Source organism: Pseudochaenichthys georgianus, chromosome 16 (assembly GCF_902827115.2).
Source record: "Pseudochaenichthys georgianus chromosome 16, fPseGeo1.2, whole genome shotgun sequence".
NCBI lineage: Eukaryota > Metazoa > Chordata > Actinopteri > Perciformes > Channichthyidae > Pseudochaenichthys > Pseudochaenichthys georgianus.
In genome coordinates this window covers 7,545,008-7,564,329 of record NC_047518.2, presented here as the reverse complement: position 1 = coordinate 7,564,329, position 19,322 = coordinate 7,545,008, and the positions used below count along the sequence as shown (strand labels likewise).

Here is a 19,322-nt window from a genome sequence, read left to right as displayed (position 1 = left end):
CATGGGAAAGATCACTTTAAGTGTTTCGTGGTAATTCAAGATGTATTTAGATTTGTATCTGCAGCATACAGCATGTAGCAATTAGAAACCCACAGCGTAGCATACTGTACATATACGATAGAACAATTGTGTTACAAAACGTATGGGCTGGATTATTGTATGCTAATGTTCATAAAACATGCATTTGTACGCTTGCACACATACAGTGGGTTAGGAACAGGGAGTGTGTCTCGAAGGGGAAGCTCTTTCTACTTACGAGCCTCAAACGCCTCTCAGCCATCACTCAGTCAGCGCACACACACACGCACGCACGCACACACGCACGCATACACGCACGCATACTCGCACGCACGCACACACACACACACACACACACACACACACACACACACACACACACACACACACACACACACCAGAGACCGCCTGCTGCTTCCTGCATCTCTGCTCTTATTTCCCATTTTAATATCTCTTACTTTGTTTATGTTTGCACCATAATATAAAGTATTAGGTAATAAAACACATTCTGATTGTGAAGCAGACAAAAGTGTTTGAAATCATGCAGCCTTTTCTTTGTATTCTTTCAAATGTAAAGGCATACATTTGAAAACTTGTGACAGTCTTCTGTCCTTATGAGAATAATGAACTTCACTCGCTCAACATCTGTTGGCCTGTGTGTCTGAAATGAGTGGGGGGAGAAATCTAAATAAATGCTGCTCTTCAGCCAAATGGTTACATTACACATCTGTATGAGCCAAGCATTTGACAGTTTTTTGACTTTTTTAATCCAGCAGCATTAGAGAGGTGTATGCAAGTAGATGTTGTCAATTGATTGCATTGAGCAGGTATAAGCCAGGAGAAGGCTGCCTCTTCGGTTTCCATCTGCCTCCACACCTTCCTGGAAAGGTCAGAGTCACCGTCGGCCTCTGGTTGTCTCATTCTGTCGGACCCCCCAGCAGTTATTTGACATCATGTAACTTTACTTATGGATCAGGAGAGTGCTCCGTCATCTTGTCCCCCTGCATTTTCACCAACTACTCCCCGCTCCTCGATAATCCAAGGCTTTTGTACTGTCCATGTTGCTGCTCGCTGTCTCTCTGAGCCTCGTCCTCGCTGTCTCTCTGAGCCTCGTCCTCGCTCCATCAGAGAGATACAAGCTGTACAGTACTGTAGAAAATCCGCTGGTTACTGTTAGTTCCTGTGTGTGTGTGTGTGTGTGTGTGTGTGTGTGTGTGTGTGTGTGTGTGTGTGTGTGTGTGTGTGTGTGTGTGTGTGTGTGTGTGTGTGTGTGTGTGTGTGTGTGTGTGTGTGTGTGTGTGTGTGTGTGTGTGTGTGTGTGTGTGTGTGTGTGTGTGTGTGTGTGTGTGTGTGTGTGTGTGTCTGTGTGTGTGTGTGTGTGTGTGTGTGTGTGTGTGTGTGTGTGTGTGTGTGTGTGTGTGTGTGTGTACTCCATGCATCCACCTCTGTGTGACTCCAAAGTCAACAGTCCACCAGATAGAAGGCTTTGCACTCGGTGCCATTAGAGCTGAGAATGGAGAGAACCTGCTACTTATTATTTCTCATGGCACAAGCTGCAGCTGTGACCTTTCATGGTTGTTGCTGAGTTGTGCGAGGGGGGATACCGTGGAAATCCATTTGGTTACATATAGTAACAGATGAAAACGAGACTTTGGCATGTTATGTCCCCTCGATGGGACTAGTAAAGGGATTCAGATGTTATGTTCAAGCAGCCTCACGTTATTGGAAGTGATGAATTCCAAAAATCCCTGAAGACTGAGTGCCTTAATCGGTTTGGTTTGGATTGAAACAGGAAGCGTAATGATGACTATGCATTTATTACCAAATCAGACTCTGATCTATAACCATGTAGAAACAAACCGCTGTAACGCATATACTACTATCATATAGACTATTTAATTATCTGTTCAATCAAGAGTCAACAACCTTAGGCATGAGTGTAAGGATGATCATTTATAAGATTTGATTTAGACCAATTACATCATTTAATTTGTTGATGTATTATGTGAAAAAACGAGTTCATAAAGTGAAACTCGGGTATCGTATTGACACTAATATCAACACATTTGAACTAACACGCAGTCATATGTTGTGCTTAGTAGAAGCATGTTATGTGATTTTCTACTTTGTGCATTGTGTTTATCGGGTACAATTGCATTCAGTCTTAAATATAAAACCAACCTACTTTGCAAATCGATGATTGTGTTGATGTGGTCTTCGGAGAGACGAAGCCCTGCCCAGTTAGACTCACATAATGCTTCCATTCACCAGCTGAGAAATAGAGCAGGCAAGGCTGAATATTTAATCACAGATAAAGGAGTAGAGGACACACTCTCACTCCTGACCTGTTGCTTCCCAAGGGAGGACAGAGGGAAAGAGCACGCCGTGCCTGCATCCTGAAAACAGCCCTGGGGGGGGAATGCTGCATGGTTTCCAGGCTCACATCACATACTAGTCTAGTTGCCAGCATTGTGAACCTGGACATGTTGAGGACCCCACATTCCTATGCCAGACTTGTGTAAAACGGGTCCCTCCCCAGCACTTATGCCCTTTTCTGGTTAAAACTGCCATTTTGGATCCTGAGAAATGGATTCAGCATCCTTACTAACTCCTGAAACCACTCCAGAAACTGTTCTACTTTTGTCTGCGTAGGATATAATGCAATGTCATGCTAATTAATGCAACTTGTGCTAATGATGCAGTTGCCCATCATATGTAAGTTAGCAAACTGTACAGCCGTTTCTATGTGCTGGGGACCCCTACTGTAGTTCCAACATAATAGTTTGGGGTACTGAACATTTCTGGGTTAACAATAAGACTCTATAGGACCTGGCAAATAGGCCATACAATTAGAGGACACACACTTAGTCATCTCACAATGACATTGATGAGTGTGTGCGGCCCTGTCTGCACTAAGTTATAATTGTGTGCTGCTGCTGCTGCTGTGCACAGGATTTCTTGTTGTTGTTGTTTTTCCGTCACTTACTAAGTGCCAGGTGGCTGTGTTTGGGAGGCTAAGCGACGGAGTATATTCTGTACCGAGCGGATGGTAATTACCAGGTGCTCAGTCTTGGCACTAGAAGCGTGTTTGTAGGTATTGGTGAGCCATAGGAAGTGTATAGGTGTTTGGATGTGTGTGTGGTGGAGATACTAACCCCCCCACTCTCTCCCTCCAGCTGTTCGAGCTGCTGGGCCCAGAGGGGCTGGAGATGATCTCCACCCTCCTCCAGCGAAGGGCAGCCATCGTGGACTCCCTCATCTCCATGCCACCTGACAGGACTGGCTACACAGCAGGTGAGACAGCCCCATGGCAACCAGGTCATCTCCATGGTAACGCAAACTTCAGTCGTTTTTGAAATAGTCGTGAATATGAGAAATTAATTTATGTAGATGAAACAAAGACACAAAAAGGTGAGTCATCTGAGCTTTACAGACTCCCTGACTGAAGGTCTAAAATGCATTTCTCTTTTATTATGATCATACAGCATCAAATCCTAATGTGTGTTTGTGTGTTGTGTCTAAGCCTTTATGCTTTGGCCAGGTTGTTTTGTTTCAGCACAAATTAGACCATATTTCTTGCTTCCCGAAGTCGGATGATGGCAGAGAACTGGCTCTTTTTAATTATGGTGCAGATGCTCCAGCGGGTGCAGCAGAGCGTTTGACAGCTCGGGTAGGATCCTTCGCAGGCAGTGCTTTGCTGCTGATGTTCTGTTTAAAGCCAGTAAAGAATTCCTGTGCAAAGTAATTGAACAAACAGTCGATCCGTCATGTCATATTTACTACATCATTATTCATTTGGCAAACACATTTGTATTGCCTATTCGTAGCTTTATCAATAAAACAAAAAAACACACGAGTTAAAGTAATTTTTTATTATATTATTTATTATTTCTAGTTTTGTCATTTTTTCCCACTTAATCCATCTTTTTTATTTAGATAATTGCCATTTCATTTCAAACCTTTATTTATACAGATGAATCCCATTGAGATCATTGATCTCTTTTTCAAGGGAGACCTGCTCAAGTAGTTCCACATGAAACATACAAACATAAACAGAACAACAAAAGGACAACACACAGCATCGTTTACATGATTATCCACATAAACAGGTACCAACAGCTTCCGATTGAGTAGCATCCAACCGAGCTTTAAGATGAAAATGATTGGATGAAATGATGGCATAATTACTCAAATGAAATGTCCTATCACTTTAATGTCACTCTATCGTACATTAAGGCCACCAAACCGTTTTCTAACAAGCTTTTGAAGGTTAAACAGCAAAACAAGAGATTTATTTATATAATGTGTTTATTTGTAAGTGTGAAGACTCCTTCTTTTCTAATCTATTGATGTTTACCTAAATAATTCAATTTGTCTTAAAGCCTAACGCTGTTAATAGAATCTCAACACTTGTTCTGTATTTGATTGAAATGTTTAGTATCTAGTGTTTCAGTACACATAACCCTTTAAATTCCCAACATGGTGAAACATTTGCGGGAAGCCATTGTGAAAAAATACGATTTTTATCGTTGCCATTCTCTGGGTGTTTCTCAATGTCGAGGAAAGCTGCTCCAGAGCCACTATTTCAAGCATGCTACGTCATCGAGTGCCGCCGAAGGACTGTTCCAATGTCCAGCATACTTGGAATTCTACCGAGCCCGGCGTACTTCGTTTGGAGACATTTGGAGGCTGCACATGTGTAGGCTCCGCGGTCTTAAAATCCCCACAATGCTTTGCGCACGGACCAATTTCCCCAAATCTGTGTGGAAAATGTAAGGCGGGGCCTCTCATGTGATGCACACCTGCACACTTGCTCGCCTGTTCCACTCTTCGTTTTCCGAATGCCAGGAAGGATTCTTGCCTCGCTGCTGAAGCAAGACGCTCAGAAGACATGTGCTACCAAGCAAGCGTACTCGACATTGAGAAACACCCAGTATCTCAGATGAAGCGATTGCCATTTTGTGCCACAACATGCAGATTGACTTGGCAATACTATAACTCTTTAGAAGAGTAATGCAGAACTAGTTAGTTTTGAAAATAGGGGGATTGATGTTGTTATGAATTCAGTTAAAGCGTTGGAAATGAACAGTATGCTTAGTTGGCATGCCCATTGCATGTCAAGCATCAGGAGTTTATCCACCCTTGCCTGTATTTGAGACACAGCTTTTATTCTTTAGTGAAAGCTCTTCATTTAGAAAACAAAGTATTAGGCTTGTTTAACAAGAGCAGAAAAAGACAATCGAGTCTCCAACCAAAATGAAATGATGGAGTAAACCTTAATGATTACAATAAGAGTGTAGAGTTCTTCCTAATAAAGTGATGTTGCAGCCTGAACATGTTCTTCTTTGCAGATTTCTGTTTCCGAGAGCTGTCTTAGTTCATTTTGCCCTAGCCAATCAGTGGCGAGTAACCTACCTGTGCCATTATCATCTTAATTTGTCAAAACAGAGTTGGCAGTAAAGTTGCACTCATGATATGTGGTATACAGCTCCACGCTAATGTTGCAGTCGTGTTTCTAGGAGGGAGCAGTGCCGCTAAACTAGGCAGATGCGCACAGAGTACAAATATGTTCAACTTTGGCCTAATTTCCTCCCATTTTTTGATGTCATATGGTGTGATGTGATGTGATATGATATGATGTGATGTCATATGGTGTGATGTGATGTGATATGATTTGATGTGATGGCATATGGTATGATGTGATGTGATATGATTAGATGTGATGGCATATGGTATGATGTGGTTTGGTAACATATGGTATGATGTGATACACACATTCATACAAAGCAAATTGCCTATCATGTGAATGTAACTTAACAGGAACCATAAAAGCTGGGCGATGCAAATGTGTAGAAACTAGCAAAAATAAGCTACATTTTGAAAGTCTCCAGCCAAAGACATCCTATCCCTTCAAACCAAAGGCCATTCCTCCAAGACTCTTAAGTGCATGACTTCTGCTGCAGGACGAGTGCCTTCCAGGTCCTGTTTTCAAGTCAATATGGAATGGCCAGTGACCACTTGAAAAGGTCTGTGCTGCTTGTTGTTCCACTGTGTCTTGAATAACCCGGCCTGTCCGATGTATATTATGCATTGGGGAAACACAAGGGTGAAGCGTCCCTGCTTCAGCGGCAGCCTGTGGTCAGAGGCACGGGGGACACTTTGTGTTGTTTCCAGGGCCTTTGTTCACTTCTGTGTTGCACTGTACATTTATTGCAACTAGAAAACTTTATTGCTAATGTCTTCTTTGCTTCGATTCCCAACGCCTGTCTGCTCTGAGCACATCCACCGCAAATCCCTCTCACTTTCTCTCAACCACACACTCGACGCTCTTACTACACGTTTATTTATTCCTGCATGGAGCCACGCAAGTCCTACAAACGGTTTTTTTTCATCCCACATTTTGTATATTCATTTTTCATGGGTGCATCGCTGGTGTGAACGCAGTCCGCACCAAAACATAGGAAGCGTAGTATACGTGTCACAAGAACGCGGGTGTCTTCACAATCGTTAGCGAAAGAGTGAAGCAGAAGGAAGTGTTGAACAGTGTCGTGTAAAGTAAAAAGAACTATCAAACTAAAAACTATACATAATAGTCCGAGCCACCTAACATGTTGCCTATTATTAAGGCGTTAACTTGACAGCCCTAACATTTTTATATATCTGAGACCTATGCTATTGCCTAAAAATAGCACGATAGGTGACCTTTAAGAGAACAATTACTGCATAATATAAAAACACCCTGACATTGAATTTGGCATTGAAAATGACCTAATGCCTGAAACATTTAGTAATGCACCATTCACATAATTGTTTGCCTAACAAGTGCTGCATTCATTGCATAATGTTTTAATTGTTGCAAATACGTTTATACAATCATATTTTTGGGACTCATCAGCACCTGATTTTGGGGAAATTGGAGCGCAAGCTAGTGGTTTTCCTGACATCATAACCTTATGCTCAGGTAGGCAGTCGGCTCTTTTTTACCCAGCGGATAAAAAAACCACCAAATCCACTATTTGTTTCCACATTGGCTTCAAATACCCTTGTTTGTGGAATTCAACAATCATGCAAAAATGATTGCGGTCTGCTTAAATAATCACAATAGGGGATTATTGTGTGAGGCCACCTCATGAGTAAGAGCAGTAATAAGGATGACCTGTGCACTGCATGGTGTTGCTGAGGCTGCTGTGTGCAAGGCTTACATTTGTTTCTGCTGTAGTTCTCCATCTCTCCCAGCAGCTTAAGGCTGAGCTCATTGATTTTGTATGAGATAGTATTTTAGGAGGCTTGATAAAGCAGCCCACCTATCGGAGTGGACCTGCCTTCCATGTCTGCTTGCTTTCTTATTGTAAATGCTATCCATCCTGTGCTGTCTCTCAACCCCCTTAGTCCAGAGGTGGCCATCTTTCACCTCCTAATGATGGAGTAGAGCAGTAAGTAGATAGGACGGATTATTTGTTTATGCCAGAGCTCTCTTCTGATCCGTAAGGTAGACATCAGAGAGCAGCTGAAGATTAGAAGAGAGCGCTCCAAAATGAAAAACAAAAAGTCCTAAATATAGATGTTAATGCTTGGTGTGAAGCAGAACATTAGCTTATTAATCTAGACTAACTCTGTTCATTCATTTTGCAGGTCAAATCATTCATGTTTTACATTGCTCCAGTTAAGATGTAAGGCCAATGCTGAACACACTACAGCCTTAACATAAGAGCTGACGCGATACATGAATCTATTTCATTCAATTGCCAGTATTTCATCATGATAGGAAGTGCTGCTCATTATTTCAATGTGATCAGGTCCCCTGATACACACAGTGAGTGGCTTAATCTTAAACAGAATAATCTGCCTGACCAACACATAAACCAATATGAGTTTACAACATATATAACTGTTTATATACTTAACTTTACCCCCTTTAGTAAAATAGCTTTATTGTCTGTTTTAGATATCTATATAGTTGTTATTTTTTCCTAACTAGACGTGCCGTAGCAAACAGACTAAATTAATACCATTTCAATTAAATGAACGATTTGAAGCTGTGTATAAGGCCAACAAAAATAAATGCTGTGCTACATTTAATCCAATGAAATGTGTTGCTAAGGAAACATCTAGCACTTGTTTGCCCTTGTTGCATTACCGTTTAAGCTTACCTAAGTTTATATCAAAGAGAAGCTGCAGTTTAGATGCACGTTCACTTTTATAAAACTTCTCTCAGCAAATATTTGGTTAACCGTTTCTGTGGAATATATCGGACAATAAAAGTGTTTAGTCCAAAATCTGCAGTTGTATAGTCACGCCCATACTGCATCAAACCTCCACTGATGTTATTCCCATTGTGAAAAACTTTTGATCAGCGTTAACATTTCACTTGCCAGACAGCTTTTGAGATTAGTGTTGCCTTGACGACTGAGGGTGAAGTCAGTAGGGGTTAACAAAGGCTGATTAAACGTTCCACTATTTGCATGCCATCAGGAAGAGTGGGATTTAGTTGGAATGCCTGTCTCTTGCTGATTAGCTTTTAAATTGCAGTTTGCAGCTTGGCACTTGCATGTTTATCAAAGAACAGACTCTCGCCGTGGCTCTTTTCCACAATCCAACAGCTGATAGAGCCACGGCCATGAGGAATGGACAATTAGAGAGACATGTCCACAGACAACAGGTTTTAACAGGTGCTGGATATATCAAGGGCTATTCAAAGCATGCTAACACATGGCCATACTGCAATTAATTATAATATTTATGGCTGCCCCTTAACGCCGGTTCCCTTATTCTAATATCAGGTTTCTCTTAATGACAGTGTAGACAGAGCCACTAAAGAAAACTGAACCTTTTAGTCTTCTACATTCAATGGAAATAGGTAGTTTCAATTACTTTAAACTGAATATTCTGGTATATTGATATATATTATTGTTATTATATATATATATATATATATTTGTATAGATGAGAGACGAGAGACATCATCTCTTATTTTTATTTTTCACTATTGTCTGGTGTTTTATAGGTAAGTTATTAAATGATTTATTGTGAAAGAATTGGCTTGTTGATTGATAATAAAAATGGCTGCAGGCCGTGTCTTTTAGGAGAACATATCAACATACTGCATCTCATATTTAGAGGGTGCTCTATTATTCTCATTGTCAGGTCCATATTAGTATGTAGTGTCTCTATTGGACATGTCTCCATGCTTTAATGTTCAAAAAGCTATTTATTTTTCTCATACTGCCTGTGCTGCAGCACCTCTTTTCACCCTCTGTCTGAAACCAGAGCCCAGTCTGCTCTGATTAGTTAGCTGGCCGGCTCTGTTGTGATTGGTCAACCTCTTGTCCCACCCCTTAGCCTATCACTTACAATGTGTTTGAGCGCTAGCCAATAGAAGCGCAGTGTTACATAGTGATGTCGTTACAGAAGTAAACAATGGAGACCAATGGAGGCGTTTCAGGAAGGAAGGGGAGTGTGTGAGAGAGAAACTCCCTCTGGAGGGAACACAGGGATTTTAGCCTTTGCAGTAGGGCTGTACCCGAATATCCGAATATTCGTTCATTGGAGTACTATTCGGGTTTCAATTTCGTTATTCGGATATTGAATAACGATAGCCGCGCTGCACTGCGGCTGCCAAATTGAATTGATTGAAATCTCCAATATCAACGTAAGAGCTTGTGCCTCTTCGGGGGGGTGCTAACACTTAACCATAAACTTTATCGTTTACTTTCTCCGTCTTTATATGTAGATATGACTTTTCTCCGTTAATCTCCGTCATGTTGTTTCCATAGCAACAACAACTTCCTGTCAACAGCGCTAACTCTCCTTCAAAATAAAAGCATGTCCATACAAAATAAGAAACCAAGCCAAATTACACTTAAGACATATACAACTGCAACGAAAGTAACAAACACAATGCAATATCCTTTTCAATTTCAAAGAATACAAATTGGGTTGTATACAATACTGTAGAATAACAAAATTAATGCCGTGAATAAACCGAAATACACGTGTTGAAGCGGTTCGCTGCTGATTACTACGCACCCTGTACTGTATATCAGTGGTTCTCAAACTTTTTCTGGCATCCCCCTTTGAACAGGTGGGCCTTTTTAAGCCCCACCTGTTCCTCATCGCTCCAATAAAATGGTAGGCCAAGCTTAAAATGGTCAAATGTATCGTTCTATAACAGGGGTCTCCAACCTTTTTTAGGATGAGAGCTACTTTCAAAAAATAAAACAAGTCGTGAGCTACTTTTACTCCTCTTTTTCAGTTTTTTTGCAGTGTATATATTTAGCACATTTTAACATTATTATATGCTTACTTTTAACCTTTGTGTGCTGTTTGGGTCTGTGGGACCCGTTTGCAGTGAAAAGAAAATGTATGATTGTTTTTTTTAAATGTTGAAGTGAAATGCATCAATCTGGTGCACTTTGAGCACAAAATGAATTTATGGATACATCTCTCAACACTCAGATGAAAGGGAGCTGTATACTTTTTAATAATCCAAACATCTTTAGAATATGATCACAACCAATAACAAATCATTTAAACTTGTGTATTCTTATCTTATGTTGCCTATATAGCATTCTTTCTTTTTATTTATGCGTTTTACTAATCACTCCTCTTTTTAAACTGTTTATTGTCCTATAGTACACATTGGATTGATTTCTCACTTTATTTTGTACAACTAAGCTATATTAAATAGATAAAGGTGTGTTCTCTCTCTCTTTCACATGTGTGTATGAGAGATTTTTACATATGTCTGCAAATTACTTTGGTTTCAGTTGTGTGTGTGTGTGAGCAGGCTCGGATTGGCCATCGGGAGATTCGGGACTTTTCCCGTTGGGCCGCTGCCGTTGTTGGGCTGCTGCCGTTGTTGGGCCGCTGCCGTTGTTGGGCCGCTGCCGTTGTTGGGCCGCTGCCGTTGTTGGGCCGCTGCCGTTGTTGGGCCGCTGCCATTGGTGGGCCGCTGGCTCTGGCATAGGTGGGCCGTGGACTTTCACAGCGCCGCTGCGCCGGTACCGCATCCGCCGCCGCGAGCATGACGCCATCTACGATCGATTAACTAGTGGACAATGATCCCTCGCTCTACGCCTCCTGAGGCCTGTACTACGAATCCAGTTCAACATATGGATATGTTTGAGTTATCCGGCTTAACTAACCCTAACAAACGCGATCTCGCAAAGCGGTCCTACGACGCTGGTTATCAACTCGGTAACTCAAGCCAGGGCTTCTCTGTCCGGCTGAGTGCGCGTTCACATGAAAGGGGCGGGGTTAGCAACATTTGACCAATCACAAACATGGACAAGCATACTGACAGCGCAGCGTCATACTTCCTGAATGAAAAGTAAACTCTAATATTAGACAAATATGAAGAAGTTAAACTTTAAACATCCATGACATAAACACTTTATCCAGGATAAAAGCCACATAGTTGCACCTGCAAGGTGAATACAGAACAGCTGGTTAAAAAAAAAAGTGTTTGAATGCGTACAACAGGTTTATGATATCACTGCCCCGTCAAAGACACGAGTGGATCTGACTTTAATTGCATTTGACTCGAGTGTTTCGTCAACTTAATGTGTTGCTTAAAATAATACTTCTGCATACAGTATACATTAGGGGTGTTGAAAATAATCGTTTCTACGATGCATTGCGATGCGGACGTGGACGATTCGGTATCGATGCAGTGACGGAAGATAATCGGTTATAGCGTAGTAACGTTGCTTCCCGGCTTTACTATAACGTTTTTTTTTCTGTCACTTTAATATCAAATCAGTCGGTGACGCAGAGATCAGGGAACAGACGTGACAGCGGCACAGCAACACCGAACACCGAGCAGTCTGCTTTATCCACCAACACAAGAACACCAGTCCAGAACCAACAGCAGAAGGACCCGCTCTGAATCAGTCCGTGTCGCTGCGGCTCAGAGACACAGGGATTTATGTTTTTCAAAAATAATCGCGTTACAATCATGTCAGGTTTTTGGTGGATTTAATTAAGTCTTGGATTGCAGAGTATGAATGTCCTCTAGCAATTTTCAGACGATATATACGTGTGTAAAGTTTGTGAAGGCAGGAGGAAAAAAGCTTCCGCGATCACCGTCTCCTCCGTTCCTCCAAGCCCCGCCCCCTCCCTGAAAATAATGAGTGACAGGCTGATAGTGACCCGATAGAAACTTTATTATTCACTTAATCACTGAGATATAATGAAGCTAATTTAATCTCATACATTCATGGGATTTATGTAACAGTAAGACAGAGAATGTAAGTGTGCACCCACATGCAGTATTTTAGTTTGTATATGCTGTTGTGAATACTCCTGTTGTCTGCTGTGTTCAGACTCAAGTCCTGTGTGTGATGCCTCATTCAGGACATTCAGTGTCTTTCTTTAACAGAAGACCGTGGCTAGAAGCTGCAGCTCGACTGCAGAAGCATTAGCTTTTTGTTTTTGAGGATGGAACAACTTCACACACGGAGGCTAGACCTATACAATTCATTTATTTTGGTTTATAAATGAATGTCAAGACATTTATGTTATTGATTTCTGAAGCACTTTCTAAATAATAAAAAGAGAGTTCATATGTATTTACTGCATGTATGCATTGATGAAAAATAAGCCATGCGCAGTAATATAGAAAATTGAGGATGCAACGCATTGGTATGAATCGTGATGCATCGGGATATCGAATTGAATCGAATCGTTGACAGGATAATCGTAATCGAATCATGAGACCAGTGAAGATGCACAGCCCTAGTATACATACTGTATGCATACATAACAGTGTCATAACATGTGACACTGAGTGTTGCACGGCCAGATACGTCTCAAGAAGCTGACTCAGATAAGGAAATATATGATACATTATGATATGAATGATAATGGGACACATCGACGTCTGCACTCAGTGCCGCGGACTGTACATGCCCCCCCCACTTTTCAAAATCCCGTTTGTGAGAGAGAGAGAGAGAGAGAGAGAGAGAGAGAGAGCGAGCGAGCGAGCGAGAGAGAGAGAGAGAGAGCGAGCGAGAGAGAGAGCGAGAGAGAGAGAGAGAGAGAGAGAGAGAGATGCATAAATAACAAGAAAGAATGCAGAGTAGGTAAGATAAAGATAGGAGAGAGGAGTTGATCAATGATGTGTTATTGGTTGTGAGCATATTCTAATGTTTTTTTGATTATTGAAATATATACAGTTCTGTTTCATGTGAGTGTTGAGAGCTGTATCTCAGTTTTGCGTGCACCAGATTGATGCAAAAAATCTTCCCATGGGTGCATGCCCCCGGACCCCCATAGAGGATGTGAGGTCCACCCACAAATAAAACAGGTTCACATGGATAGGATACTAGATAAGTTTTCACACTCATTATATACACTATACATTTTTCTTTGATTTTTTTAACACCATAGTCCCAAATGTATATGTAGAAAGGCAGGAAATGGAATTAAATCGAGAAAATGTTTAATTGCGGAGGACCCCCTGTTTTGTGCCCCCCCTACTTCTTAAACCAAAGTTACACCCTTGATATTATCTACCTGTAAATAATAATAAAACCCCTTGATTTATAACTTAACATCGCTGTCTCCTATGGATCTGAGTATATTATAAAGAATAGCCAGCTCATTGAAGCATTATAGCACAGGCCTTTGTCAGATGGTATATTACGATGGTTTTTTTCTGCTTCTAATAGTTCTCTCTTTTTTCACCAAACGTGTGTTTGCATCCCTGATGCCAACTTGCTCTCATGAACCTTATTAGTGAAGTGGACCAAAAAGCCAGGTGTGTTCTACAGAGTTGAAAGGTTGGGGCCAACAATTAGAGTTGTAAAAAGATTGGGAATATTAGACACCTTTTATTCTGCATCATTTTAGTAACACTTTCAGCAAAGTAGCTATTATTTATCATAGTAATATGTTAACTTCAACAGCACTTCTGTCTGTCGACTGTGTTGTTGCAGGGAGAGTCATTGTTTGAGTATTGATGTCTAGTCCTCTTACAAATGCCTTTAAACAGGTCTTTCAGAATATTCCCTTTTCTGTTCGTATAGTGCAGCAGGTGTTTGAGGAATATTTGCAGCAAACTTCTCAGACATCAGTTCCTCTGACTTGATGTACCATGGCAAATGGTTCTGCCATACATTTAAAACTGAGATAATGCCAGTGCCTCTCTGCTGAGCATTTTAGACAATTCCCTCAGGCCATGATCAGAACAGAGGCTTTTCTCTGCCGCTCAAGTTGTGTGACAACGAACAGAGAAGAAGAACTCAGAGGATGCTGGGAGCATTGCATCATTCTTACTGCCAAGCAAGTTTAACAACAAGGCAATTGATTTGGTCCGTCATGACTTCAAACACGTTATTCACAATTATAGGGCTTATGTGTTGGTGAGAGCTGTTGAAATGATAAAACCATACTATGAGCAGACAGAATTATAGGGGGATTGGATGACTTTGTGATGCCAGAAATATCATTAGCACTGGAGCAGTTAAGCTGTCTTTGAATGAATTGTTATATTGAAATGATAGGCAAAATGTGCATATATATGGATTATTCTTCAATGAAACCATGGGATTAGACTGCCAGCCAATATCTGACATCCAAATATATATTTCCACTATTTTTACACAGCTTTGTTGAATTCTATTTGGTCAATTACGGCATTCTATGGTCTGGTATTTGTAGAAGACCATGTTGGTTTTTAATTTGAGTGATTTTGAGTTTACCGGGAAGAAAACCACAGTCATCCAATACAATCTCTTCATAGTTACATAACCTCACTTTATTCATTTATTGACTCCCAATTTGTTCTTTGGACGGTAAGTCCCCTAAATAATTGACGTAGGTTATATAATCATCCTGTTTTGCTCTCTGCAGCCGTGTCGTCACATTCTGGTGTTTCCAAATCCTTACAGTTCTTGAAATCTGAGCAGTGGTTTCGTAGTACACAAAGCTGTACGTGCTGAAGTGAAGATACAGATGCACATCATTACTAAACACAACTCAATAAAAGATATAGGACATGTATTCATATAAAACAGGGGTTCTCAAAGTGCGGCCCGTGGGCCAATGGCGGCCCTCGGAAATGTTTCTGGCGGCCCGTGACAGTTAATGTTACACGCTGAAATGCATACGTTATATTTTAATCCTCCATGGTTGTACCTAGTAAGAATTAGAATGGAATTTAAGAATGGTAAAACTGTGCCCCCTGGGTTGTCATTCCTAAATTATGAATGACAGCTTGTGGAAAGTTTGCTAGACTACTGGTTGCATGGCAACTAGGCATCTCGCGAGTTGCGGTAATTGGTTAGTACAATAAAGAAAGGATTTGTTTTGGAATTATTTTGTGTTCCGTTTTTTCTTGGGCGGCCCTCAATCCAATATTGGGTACCTAAATTGGCCCTCACTCATCAAAACTTTGAGAACCCCTGATATAAAACTATAAAAACAATACTGGCTCCTTGTTCATGAAACTTGTTAAAGGGAATTCCCTTGCAGAACCTTTTACATTTTGGAACAGATCTGTTTTACGGGGGAATACACAATATATTATTTACTACCTATATACTACATCTGCCAACCGTAAATATAGTGATGCTGATTACAGCAATATTGCCTTTTCCTATAACCATATCTGTAAGGTTAAATAACGAGAGGCTCTGTACCATTCAGGTTAGTTATTTATTCTCATTCCATTTTCTTATGTATTGATCAACATTTATTGATTTTCTCTTCTTTCTAAAAGAGGATTTATAATCAAAATTAGAAACTTTTACTTACAGATTAACTACCACTGCAGGTTCAAATTGAAATGCTTACCTGTACATAAAAACATAAGACATTATATAAGAGGTTTAAGTAATGAAAAACACATGCAATACATTATATGTGTATATATTTTATACACAAGTGTGTTGTATAGCATTGAAACAGTTTTGATTTGTATCTCCTTTTTGAAAGTCATACCACGATACATTGTATCTGCAAGGCAAGGCAAGTTTATTTATATAGCACCTTTCAGAACCAGGCAATTCAAGGTGCTTTACAAAAATGAAAGACATTCAGACAAAGGCATTTAAAAACAGTAAAAGATAATAAAAGAAACATTTAAAAGAAAAATGAAAGACATTAAGAAAAAATACATGGATAAAAGTTACAGTGCAGTCTAAGATATGAATAGTTCAATTAAAAGCAGCGACAAAAATAAATTACAAGATGAAAGATTTCGACTCTTATTCATGGTAAATGATAACATGGAGGGTCTTGTGGTTTTTGTTTAATACAGTGTTAATGAAGTCACTACTTGATGTTGAATCTAAAAAGACTGCCCTCGTAAATCCTATATCTGTGTAAAAGGTGTGAAAAACATGAAGAAATGTGTGAAAGCACCTTGAAAGCAGCTTGTAAGCAAACCAAATCTATTTTGGCGAAGCTCCTCGCAATGATTATGGCACCATGATCGCTTGTGGAAATGAGAATCCTGGAGATTTGGAGGCAATCACTGCCGGAGACACAAAGCAAGGCTCCCAGAGAGAGGGAGGAGAGGAAAGGATGGGGAATGGTTGAGACAGAGGAATTGGTGCATAGAGGGTGACAGAGTTAAGGGGAAGGGGAGTTGGAACGGTAATGGCAGGGAGGGTGGAGTGACAGGAAGAGGGGAGCCGCTACAACGGGGGGGGGCTGTGCGGCAGGTAGAGCCCTGAGACGAGATAAAGAAGAAATCATTCAGTCAATCAGCCCGGGCCGCGCTGCAATCTTCAGATCTCATCTGTTTTCAAGAGCAATTCTGCCGCTTATTGAGCTGTTGTGCCCCAAACAGGGAGGCTGCAATGGGGAACGTTAACCCATGCAGAGCCACGTGCACTCGCTTCTCGTATCAACGGCCCATCAAGACTGCTGCTGAAATAGGGCTGCTCGATTATGGCCAAAGTCATAATATCCATTATTTGGGTCGATAATTGATATCACGATTGTTAGAAATGATCCATCCATATACTTTGAAAACATCCATTTATTGAAAAAAACTGTTGATGTTTTATAATTCAACTGAAAAACCAATAAAAAATAATAATCGGTTTATTTCGATTATGTTGTTTTCATAATCGTAATTGTGATTAAAATATGATGAATTGAGCAGCCCTATGCTGACATATGAGGCTGTTCTTTATTGACTTTGCTGACCTGCATCCAGCTATAAATACTCTTTAAGGCTGTGAGCATTAGAGTCTGAAAACAATTAAAATATAAGATATTATCTATATAAAATCTATATATATAAAGTATAGATCTCACTAATAGAAATGAATAACTTGCCCTGAAACGAATTGACGCTCTTCAAACATTGCCCAATTCTGCGTGTTGGGGTTCTCCCTCTCCTGCAGCGAGTTCTGTCGGTGTGCATTTAAATGGTCTGCAAAGGCAAAAGTCCCCGTGTTCCTCCAGAGGGGCTTTCTCCCCCACACACAAAGACAATGAGGTTACAGTATTGTCATTTGAACATGTTTTGAAGAAGGTAACACAACAAACTGATAGAATCATATTGAGACTATAACATCTGTGGAAAGGTCAGTTGTTAAATAATAATTAGTGTATTTCATTAAACCACCTGTAAAGTTCTGTTTAAAGTGTTTCTAGTGACACATGTGTTATTCTGTGGTGCAGCTGAAAGGATCGCATCGCAGTACGTATTATGTTCATTCTGTTATTGGAAATTCCGCAATAACAAAAGTGAAGAAAACGCCACACCTTTAACGTTCTATACTCACTAAGACATGGACATAACTATAGTGTGTTAGGCTAATTTGGAAGTCGTTATTGTTTCACAGCGAAGTGGAGAGAGTCTTGAACTGAACTGAATGTCCTGGTTAATGGGTTGTGGCGAATGCAATAACCTTTAAACCCCTAATCCACATATATGAGGTACTAACATGTTGCCTTATATTTTCTATGCCTTTCCTCCAGATGTGAGCCGGTTAGCCATTGGAGAAGCCAAGCCCACCTTTGCGTGCCAGGTGACCATCCAGTCAGAGCAGGAGAGACAGATGATGAAGTTGTACCGCAGAGAGGAGAAGAGAGAGAGGAAGAGAGGAAAAGGAGGAGAAGAAGGCGAATCCTCAGATGCTGCCCTGACCTTTGACCCCCGAGAGATGAGAACTCAGCGGTACACCATCTCTCCAAACCTCCTCTTGGTCCTCTTCCCTCATTTGTCTTTGTTCTCTGTCCGCCTCCACGTGTGCTCCACACCAACACCGACAAGCTTCTGCATTTTTCATGACTTCTAGGCTTGAGCTTTACAAAATAATTAAAAAAAGGCACAGCCATACTGCAGCGTGTCAGATATTTTTTCCTCTTTGGTAGAATACTGTTTTTTTGGACGTTTAATTTCAGGGGATGAAAAAAAAGGGCAGCGATCTGTTTAATTAAAAATGTTAGCATGACCAAATCCAGCCCAGTCTGAAGGAAAAGATTAGCAGAGAGGTAAGCCACTTTAGGACATAATGCCACACATCTGTGCCTCTCCATTTTAATCACTCACTGCACGACTCGCTCTCAAGCTAAAGTGTGGAGGAGGCATGTGAGCCACGGTGTGGCTGCAGATGTTTTAGTGAAAGGACATTTCTGATTATTCCTTTCTTCCTTCACTTTGAGAGACTTTGGAAATGTCATTCTCTTCCTCTTAAATTCCTTACCCCAGCTTTAATTTACAGAGACTTTCTTGTCTTTTCTTTTTATGGTCCATATGTCTTGTGTGCGGACACAGGGAGCAGGCGCTGCTGACGGCACGGCGGGATCCTATACTGAGCAGAGAGAGGGTGTACGAACGCATCCGATATCCCAACGTCTATGACTGCCACGCAGAGGCCGCAAAGACGCCTGCGTTCGTTGGTGGAGCCAAGGTGAGCCTCGAAGTGCTTTGAAGTTTCACTGAAGTCTCCACGTTTCAGTCTGCTTACACACTAAGATCTTAATTCAATATGTCCATTCATGGTGTTGTGTTTTATGTGATTTGCCTTTTGGATGCAGTCCTTAGACAAATGTTAGAAATAAGTACTGATTCATATAATAATATATGTGTGTATATTATATGTAATATAATATATTAAATCTGAATACATTTTGCACATTTCTGCACACATGTCTTCACAGCCCTCCACTTTAAAATGTAACACACTGTATTTTGTCATATATTGTCTTAAATTCATTGTCCTAGGTTTTTTAGTTTTTTAGGTTCTTATGTATATTTAAATATACAGTACATGTTGTGTAAATACTTGTCTTTATTCTTTTTTAATACTAAATAGTTTCTTTTTATTAACGTTATATTAACT

The 19,322-nt window shown here is 40.6% G+C and overlaps 1 protein-coding gene across 1 annotated transcript in view; it reads left to right on the top strand.

Moving 5' to 3' along the window:
* The window catches only part of ascc3 (activating signal cointegrator 1 complex subunit 3), a 204,200-nt gene that overhangs the window by 10,944 nt on the left and 173,934 nt on the right, over positions 1-19,322 (top strand). Inside the window, exons 5-7 of the mRNA XM_034101747.2 lie at positions 3,195-3,312; positions 17,956-18,154; positions 18,755-18,890. Coding sequence (XP_033957638.1) covers positions 3,195-3,312; positions 17,956-18,154; positions 18,755-18,890 — 453 coding nt within the window. The remainder of the gene's footprint in view (positions 1-3,194; positions 3,313-17,955; positions 18,155-18,754; positions 18,891-19,322) is intronic.